Source organism: Oryza brachyantha, chromosome 6 (genome assembly GCF_000231095.2).
Source record: "Oryza brachyantha chromosome 6, ObraRS2, whole genome shotgun sequence".
Classification (NCBI taxonomy): Eukaryota; Viridiplantae; Streptophyta; class Magnoliopsida; order Poales; family Poaceae; genus Oryza; species Oryza brachyantha.
In genome coordinates, this window is record NC_023168.2 from 11,489,162 (window position 1) to 11,499,100 (window position 9,939).

Sequence of the window (9,939 nt, forward strand, 5' to 3'; positions counted from 1 at the left end):
GGGGCATTGCAACGAACTTCAGCATCACGAGGACTAATCTTAACCCTTTATATAACTCACATAGACACTATTTATCGTTAATTAATTCTCATTAATCACTAAATCAATCAGGGAGGCCTAGACGCACTTTCGTTTAGGGTGGTTGTAACATGGACATTGTTGAGTAAGCGCATTAGGTTAGCCGTGGGTGGTCGGCCCATCCAGGTGGCACGGGTCTTCGCGCCAAAGGTCGTGACGCAGACCTCAATTAAGGACCCAAGTGCTATCGTTGCTAGTGTGGAGTAAACGGTTAATTTTTAAATACAGTTTTAAAACCATTTCATTTTCATACTTTGTTCTCCGAAAGGGTCCAACAGTTTCACCTTGGCTAGGCGCCCGCGCCCACACGCAAGTGCTTGGGCTACATATAGCGTTGCGCGCACTCAAGCGTGCAGAAGTGCAACGACGAGCTAGCGCTGCACCCGCACGCGCGCAAGCGTAGGCCTCCTGCATACATCAAATAATCAATGATACATCGATCCAGTACACGCAGCGAAGGATAGGGCCTGTTTAGATGAGCTTTAGATTCTGAGAAACAGTTGCTTGGTAGCCAGCTTCTGAGAATCTAGAAAAGCTCCTAAACCTAGCTTCTCCAAATTCTTGATTCTTAGTTCATTTTTTAGAATTTGTAATTATATATTCTCAGAAGCTGTGTACTGTTTGAGGCAGTTTCTAAAAAAAGCTGTAGCTAAAATAAGCTCCCTAAACAAGCCCAAAGCTAGTAAGTACTACTACGCAGTGTCCACGCTACGACCTTCAGCTGGTAGCGATCAAGTACAAGAGAATTAACGGCTCTCGTAATTGCTGTCTTTGCCTACGCCGTCCATGCCCTGCTCTAAGTAGTATAAAATAAATAAAATTATTCAATGAGACACGTCATTCGTTCCACAAATATGGACATGTTAAATTGTATCGAGTAGATTCACAGTAGTACTAGAATAAGTCTCATCTAGTATTAGATTTATTTTATTTTTATATAGAAATGAGTACATGGATAGATAGATGCCACAGCATTTATATTCTAAATCTTAGGAAATGCTCGAGTGTAGGGGTTCCCCTACTATACTTCTTCCAACGAAGGCTCAGTACTTTACATATTAATATATGACAGCTAGTTGATTTGGAATCGCGCACACAGACACACTACTTTTCTTACGAGTGATGATCAATTTCGAATCATTTATAGACTCCCTGTAAACATATCTGTAATTTAAATTCCTTTACATCAGATACTGCTGGTTTTGATGGATAAGCTTATCAACCACTATGTTGTAGGCCTTTTCGCTAGGATGGAAGCTGTCCCAGAAAATATAGTCATAAACATTTGGACATGCACTGTGATATTTAATGAAAATGGCAGCATTTAGCACCGTGTTGCCGCAGCATCCGTCAGATGTATCCTTGAAACCTGCATTACAGATATTTTCACGTTGTTCAGTGTAGTTAAGGTGGTGTTTAGATTGATAAAATTTTTGAGAGAAGTGTCATGTTAAATGTTTGATCGGATGTCGAAAGGGGTTTTCGGACACGAATGAAAAAACGAATTTCACGCCTAGCCTAGAAACCGCGAGACGAATCTTTTGAGTCTAATTAATCCGTCATTAGCACATGTTGGTTACTGTAGCACTTATGGCTAATCATGGACTAATTAGGCTCAAAAGATTCGTCTCAAGATTTCTTACATAACTGTGCAATTAGTTTTTTTGTTCGTCTATGTTTAATGCTTTATTTAAATGTCCAAAAAATTCGATGTGATATTTTTAAAAAAAAATTCTGGAGCTAAACACGGCCTAAGTTTATTACAATCGCTATCAGACATGTGAGCTTTGCTCTATGCCGAAAACAGTTCGATGAACACGTCACAAATATACTCATGTTTCATATTATAAAACTTTCAGTTTTGCCTAAATTAATTCATCTATATATTAATTTATTTATTTTATATATGTGTCTAGCTTTATTAGCACACAAATACATTTACGAAAAGTTAGAAAGTACTGACAGAAAAAAATAATAATAACCCACAGCCTATCTCTTGTTTTTAGTAGTGGTGACTCACAGCGCGCTAACGTATTAACAAATAATAGTGATACATACACAAGATATTGTCTCCAGTGATTTTATATATACTACTGGTAGGTCGATCATGACTGGATACTTTTATTATCATTACGACGAAAGAAACAGTACTAGTTTGCTATAGATATTATTGTTTCTCCAAAAGCAAACAACTGAAGAGAAGTTATAAGCTTACCATAATAAGCAGGTCTTTGAATAATGTCAAGCAAATTGTAGTATATATCAATGTAAAGAAACCTTGAACCATCAATAATATTTCGTTCTGCATTAAGCCGATCTATTTCCTGCTTCATTCTCGCATTGAATAATTCTGATGCTTGATTACGCATTGGTTCGCATTCTCTTGATGGGCCTGTTCTCTGTGAGGGACAACAACCAAGTGGTGGAACGCCGACGAATCCAATCATCTTAGCCCCCATCTCATTCATTCTCTGAACAAAATATAGGCTTAGTGCGCAAGGATGGAAATAAATAGAATTAAATATATACACAAATATTACTGTACTAACATTGGTTGACAGGAATAACTCAATGCATACAATTTAATGGTCTGGTGACAAGTAGCGGCCTATAATCTGTTGTGTTTGCAAAACACTTGCTGTAACTGGCATGGAACTAAAGAAATTTCCTACTGCTAAGAATTTTCCTTTTTTCTAACACCATCACCATTTTGCTTTTGATTAAGCTTATAATCCAAAATTTGAATTTTTAACTTTAAATTTAGAGTTGATTTTGATGTTTTTTCATCAAAGTTTATTTTTCGGTCTTTGCTTGGAAATTCAATGACTTTGATTGGAAATTTCATGTATCCCAACTATTAGAACAATTCCATTAGTCATAATGTAACCATTCAGAACTGAAATGGTAATATTCAACGATAAGAGTTCTTAAGAGAAAATGGAGATGGAATCATCTTTATAGACTCCGAGGACAACAGGTATGTATAGGATATTAACATAGCCATGTTAACTTTGCAACTGAAGTAGATGGTAATTTTCGATGTAACCAAAATGGTTGCCTGGTTATCACGTACCCTATCTTTTTGCTTCTGCTTATGTTATAAGCTAAAATTTAATTTTTTAACCTTAATTTTAAGTTGATCTTAAGGTTTTTCACCATAGTTTATTTTCCAACTTATGTTTTAGACCACTACGAATATATGTATTAATAGTTTTATTAATAAATTATTTTTCTATGCGAATATGCCGTTAAAAAATCAAACAAAATATGCCCTATATCGATGAGAGAGATAAAAAACAATTACCAACAAAAAGTTGACTGCGTTGGAGGCAAGAAAGTCCACGTAGCCTGGAACGTCGTATTGATGCCTTCTCACAGGAAGAATAAAATAATTGTTGAGCAAGTCATTTGCGCCCATGACAGTAAAGAAGACTGCTTCTGAGATGACACGTGTCATTGCCTCCTCCCCTATCAAAGATGCAAGCTTCTGTTTGTAGTCGCTGAATAAATCAAGTTGTCCTGAACTCGAAATGGCAGTCTGCAGGATCATATCAAAGTATTACATACAGGTACATCCATGTGTATTTCACAATCAAGAAAGTGACCTTTATTGGAATATAACTTTGTTTGGAATTAAGTACACTGGATGCAATTAAGGATTTTGTGCTAATTAATAAGAAAAAAATTATACCGATGGTATAGAAGTGAGGGGATCATATCCACTGCCTCCGGAGGCAAAGGACACACCAGTAAGTAGGTCATTTAGTTCAAGGTTCTGATTCTTGTAAGCTGGCAACAGCTCCTTGATACCCAACTTAGAAGCTGCGTGATAAAAAATATTGGAGTCATATGTAACAGTTGGTCACAGATGGGCTAAATAGTGACTTCTCATATATAGCTAATAGTGGGACAGCAATTTATTGTGCAATATAATGAAACAACTAGCTCGGATCTCTTTCCAGTTAATGCTAAACAATAATTACTCCAGTAAAATACAGTAACTTAATTAGATGGGCTAAATAGAAGACTTATACATTCACGAAGGTCGCAAACAATGCATCCAATATGTTAATTACGATAGCATGCATGAGAAATTAATGACAGCCCATTATATATATATATATATATTCTTGGTTTTATACCGTAAGATTTTATAGTCTTACCTAAATTCATTTATTAGTTTGAGATATAGTATATATATACTAAATTTATTGGCATATATATAAATTTAGAGAACAATAAAAGTTTTACACCAATGGAGCATATTTGCTTCTATTCACGGTGGCCGTTGACAGAGTGAATTGGATAACTAAATATCGTTAACTATTAGTGATATTAAGGGAAACAACAGATAACGACAGGCTACGCTGAGGGAGCTGGCACACGTGGGAGCCTTATGTGCATATTTCGTAGTAGAATATATAACACAATGTCTTTCATGCTCCAAACTCTATGATCACAAACCTGATCACTGGCTACCACATATATGTAGGACCATATCTTTCCAGTTTAATTAGTCGGCAGAATATTAGTATGACATTTAGCCATTACTTTGTAATTATGATAATTGTTGAAAATTTTTAATGATAAAGCAATATACTAGCAATTTATATATGGAATGAGCAATAGTTGTGTGCATGTATGTTGTATAAACCATGGTTCGGTTGGATTATCACTTGGCTATTCTGTTATGCCCTCTTCATCATGATTATCATGAAAAACAAATCTTCCTTTTGTCCAATTCCATTAAAATGTTGATATGTTTTTTTGAGAGCGCGCGGTTAATATGTTTCTTTTAAGAGCGGTTGATATGTTTTGTTACGTGACTTCTGTGGAATCTCAAAACGAATGTGTTTATAAGGGTACGGGTACCGGGTACCTGGTCAGACGGGGATGGGTACGGGTACGATTTTTTACCCGCAGGTAGTACACGTACCTGACCCAAATCGACACGGGTCGGGCACGTATATTTTTCTCACCCACAGGTAACCTGCTGTGTACCCAAATATAACCTACCTGCTAAATTTTGGCCCAGCCCATTAAACTAGTAACCCTAATTCCTCTACTCTGTGTATCTGCCTCTAGATCCCTCAGAGGCTCAGAACTTCACTGCTTAGCTGCTCTCACCATGCTCCATAGTCTAGAACTCTAGAGATCTCACCGGCGCCGGGCGCGACCACCCCCGCCAGGACGCTCCCGCCGGCTGGCGCCACCCCTGCGTCATGCCCCCATGCCACCCTCGCCGCCCCCGAGACAAGCCCTGGCGCCCCCACGTTGTGCCCTCCAGATCTCGCTGGGCACCGCCACCCACGTGCCGCATCCCCGCACCACCCCCGCCACTCCTACGCCGCGCCACCGCCTGCTCAGCGCTCAGGCCTATGGCCGCCTGTCTTCTACTTCAAGGGCGGCATGATGATGGGTGGAAGCGGATCCGGTTCTAAGGGCTTTTGATATGTGAAAAGGCACCTGAATGGTACCCGATACCCGCCTGGTACCCGACGGGTATGGGTATCAAATTTTACCCGTGAATATTGGTACAGGTAGGTAATTCTACCCGCAATCTTTGAGTTGACGAGCGGGTAATTGCTCTACCCACCCTGAACCCGATCCATTGCCATCCCTAAGCTTCGGGCCTATGGGTAGGGCCGTCGTGGGCTTCCATGTAGAACACGTGTCGATCCTTTTAGCCAAGCATTTTACTTATTATTTTGTTTGGAGTCCTCGCGTGGTTCAATGCATGATATATCACCTGCATTATTGCTAGTTTTGTTTTACTACCATGCTTTACATTTTTATTTTTATGCTCATCACTATTTTTATAAAGTACTTGCCCTGTCTCATATTAAGTGCAACTCTAATAACAAAAGGATTAAATAGAAAGGATTAAAAATTAATTAGATGTCGCTTATTTAATGAGTAACAGTTGAAGGTGGTGTCATATTAAGTGCAATTATAAGAAGAGAAAGATAAAATAGAAAAGATTAAAAATTAATTAGATGTCCCTATTTTAATGAGTAACAAACAGTTGAAGATGGTGGGATAGTGATTTAGGGTAAGATAACAACAACATTGAATAAAGTGGTGGATTGGAAAAGTAGTACGCCGAATGAACAATCTTTGAAGCCTATAATTACTCTTATTCAGGAACGGAATATTGTTCTATTCAGGTAAAGGCTTAATTCAAAATTAGCTTGAAAGCTCAAATGTCCTGGCAAATAAAGTATCCAAAATATGTCGAAAAAAAAAATCATGCAGTAACCAGGCGACCGGCGACGGGCCATATGCATCTAGCCCTGCTCTCACGGATCCCCTATTCATGACATGTTTAATACTGACCATGTATAGAGTGGTTGGAAAGTTGGAATTAGTTTTGCACGATGAGAAAAACGAAACAGAATAGGCCGTCCAAATGAACTATCTCAGCAATATATTTTAATTAAATGAAACTGTATAATTGAACTTTTGTTAAAATAATCAAGCTGTAGTTTTACAGATGTTTAGAATACTAGTTCAAAATTTGAAATTTATAGCTGGTCTTTTTTGCGCTACAGTTTGTTTTTAAATATCTAAGTTTACATTTTGAGAGAAAATTGAAATTCCAGTGAAGTTATATCCTCTGGAGAACTGGCATCCTTATCCTTAAATATCTTCTCAATACTTTTTAAAAAATTTGATAAGATATAAAATAATACGATCACGATGATTAGAAAACTACACCATCGACCAATATAAGTTTGTATTATAAAAAATAAAGAAAAATGCATCACTATGTGTCTACAATTTGTATACGATGTACCAAGTGAGAACTTATAAATCAGAATCGTTTTACATGTGAAATGGATTAATGAATAATTGTCCAAAAGTATAGTCATATGAAACTATATATATGACCATAACACCGGTTGTCATGCGTCACGTACCCAAAAACCAGTTGGTTTTGTGAAACATTTTTCATAATACCTACGGTTTTTGAAATTTCCTCGATTAATATTTTAAAACCCATGGGGGCATTCTTGTTTGTATGGAAAAAAGTCGATGAGTATGCAAATTTGGTTCTTTTGAGCCATAAGTGCATGCAAGTGACAACGAAGAACGGTGTTCATCTAACTTCAACAGGAAATGTTTTGAATGGAGATATTTAATTTGACTGAAAAATTGTTATAATCAGTGGAAGGACACATTTGTTTGATTGCAAAATTTAGAATCCAACTTGTTGAACCAAAACTTTGTCAGGAAAATAAATCCATCTCTATTGAAAATCAAAAGTGATACTGAACTAAATCGACCCATTCAACGATCCAAATTAGGCCTTGTTTAGTTGCCAAAAATTTTTGGCAAAAGGGTTACGTCGAACGTTTGATTGGATGTCGGTAGGAGTTTTTAGATAGAAATGAAAAAATAAATTTCAGATTCCGCTCGGAAACTGCGAGACGAATCTTTTGAGTCTAATTAATTCGTCATTAGCACCTGTTGGTTACGTAGCACTTATGGCTAATTATATCCTAATTAGGCTCAAAAGATTTGTCTCATGATTTCCCCTATAACTATGTAATTAGTTTTAATATTAATGTATATTTAATGCTTCATTTAGATGTCCAAAGATTCAATACGATGTCTAAGGGAAAATGTTTTGGAAACTAAACAGAACATTAATTCACTTGGAGAATAACCATTATAGACTGATAGTGAACAATAAATCAGTTGGGATGAGACAACTGGGTTGACCCAATCTATGGGCTTGTTTGGGGGAGCTTCTTTCAGCCGCAGCTTCTCCCAAAAGTTAAAGCTACCAGAAGCTGCCCTAAACGGTTCAGAACTTCAAAAAATTAATAGTTACACATTCTGAAAAAAATGAACTAAGAAGCCATAAGCTGGAGAAGTTGGGTTTCAAAGCATTTCTAGATTCTCAGAAGCTAGCTACTAAACAACTAGTTATCAGAATCTAAAACTCGCCAAACAGACCCTATGTATTGCTAGCAAATGCCTAGGCTGTACCATATGGTGATGATGGCCTTCTAGCCCAAAGGAAGCAAAACTAACTGCTACCTCCGTCCCATAATAACTTCATTTTTTAATTTTTCCATGTCCAACGTTTGATTATTCGTCTTATTTAAAAAATTGCACAAAACCTTAAAAAAATTAGTCAAGCATAAAGTACTATTTATATTTTATCATCTAGTAACAATAAACATATTAATCGCTAAAAAAATTCGAATAAGACGAAGAGTCAAAATATTTTATCAAAAAACTAAAAAATGAAATTTTTATGGGACATAGGTATTAATTAGTTGTGTTGCTTACTACGTGTAGTGGAAAACCAATTAAAAAGTACTTAAAAAAATGTTCCAAGGCTAAGCAAGAGACGATGATGGAGATGCTACGACTGTCATTGGCAAAACTAAATCGGTACCACATGTTTGTCAAACCTAAAATAGCAGAGAGAAATGGGTCATCTTTTCAGTCGTTGAACAAAACAGCCAAACAACATATTTTGAAATGAAAAATAATTTCTGAATATTTTTTTATGTTCACGTTCTTAGCGATCTAAAAATCAAGACTGAAAAAATAAATCAGGATGAAAAAAGATTCAAATCAACTTTAAATTTAATATTGAAAATTTAAATTTTTGGGCTATAAGCATAAGCATAAGAGATAGAGGTGAAAGAGAGCAATTAAGTAGAGTTAATTACTTAATTAACGACGTAGCAGCAACAGGCAGGTGCAGCTATCTAGAGCGGATGATCGCCAAGGTGCGTGCGTGCGTAATGGGTCCTACCTAACATGTCACCGGGGACCTTGCCGTTGGAGAATCTGCCGGAGGCGACGCCGCCGGGGAAGTCCTGCCCGTACGGCGGGAAGTCGGCCCTCGCCTCCGTCAGCTTCCCGTTGTTGTTCCCGGGATCCACGATGGAGTCGCCGAACATGAAGATCGCCTTGAACCGGCTCTTCACCTGCGCCTGCGCGCCGCACGGCGGTGCAAGCCCGGCCACCAGCGCCGTCACCACCACAACCACCGCCAGCTGCTGCCGCGGCCAGCCGGACGCCATGGGTGATGGATGGGGTCTCTAGCTCTGCGTGGACTGGACCAGCGGAATGTGCTGCGCTAGTCTCCTGCCGCCACAGCACTGATTATATACTCCTACATACAGTTTGCGATGGCAACCATCAGAGAATTGGGTGCTGCTGCTGCTGCTATCAATGCGCACGATACGGTGGTTGCCGGCCGGATAACCTCATTCATTGCTTGCATTGCAGTGCGCGCATGGGATAAAATGCACATGGCGCGCGTTTTCTGAGGCAGGCAAAAGCACGGTAGACATGTACATACGACGGCACGAGACGGCCGGGCACCCGCTGGCCGCGCTAGCTAGCTGCCAGTTTGATGATGCGTCCAGCCCAGCGCATCCATCGTCTCTCAAGCCGTTTGAGCTATGTGTGCGTACGTACTACCTTCGATCGGGTATAATAATTAATTCGATTAATTAGGATGTGTGGTACGTAATGTGGTTCTACCAATGGATGAAACAAACATATTCGATCGATCTATACATACCAATTAATATGTGTACGTCCGTAGTACGTACATCCTATGTTGGTTACTGTGTCAAGTACTATATCAAGTCCTGCCAGATTCATCGCAAACAAAAAAGTCCTGCCAGATTATGATATACGTACGTACATATATATTCCAGGTACGTACGTAGTGATTGGCTTGTAGTGTGAACCAGCAGAACGACAATACATATTTGTTAGTTAGATGCCAAGCTAGTCTGATGGTAACACGATGATTTGAGTCGCTTCAATAGCTGTCGGCCTCGAATGAAGGGCGCGGATGAGCGGTAATCGTCGAGCCTGACCAGC

The 9,939-nt window shown here is 38.6% G+C and overlaps 1 protein-coding gene across 1 annotated transcript; it reads right to left on the minus strand.

Moving 5' to 3' along the window:
* Window positions 1–963: 963 nt before the first annotated feature.
* On the minus strand, window positions 964–9,188 carry LOC102716049 (GDSL esterase/lipase EXL1-like). Its single transcript, XM_006656894.3, has 5 exons — window positions 8,855–9,188; window positions 3,770–3,900; window positions 3,383–3,616; window positions 2,294–2,549; window positions 964–1,447 (listed from the first exon to the last, which is right to left on the minus strand). The coding sequence occupies exons 1-5, from the start codon at window positions 9,123–9,125 to the stop codon at window positions 1,260–1,262; spliced, it is 1,080 nt and encodes a 359-aa protein (XP_006656957.1). The 5' UTR covers window positions 9,126–9,188; the 3' UTR covers window positions 964–1,259.
* Between the last annotated feature and the right edge of the window lie 751 nt (window positions 9,189–9,939).

Coding starts and splice junctions, on each gene's coding strand:
- LOC102716049 (XM_006656894.3), bottom strand. CDS start 9,125: ATGGCGTCCGGCTGGCCGCGGCAGCAGCTGGCGGTGGTTGTGGTGGTG. Junction 2,550..3,382: donor ACGCAGTCAACTTTTTGTTG/GTAATTGTTTTT, acceptor TATTTTGTTCAG/AGAATGAATGAGATGGGGGC. Junction 1,448..2,293: donor TCAAAGACCTGCTTATTATG/GTAAGCTTATAA, acceptor TCTGTAATGCAG/GTTTCAAGGATACATCTGAC.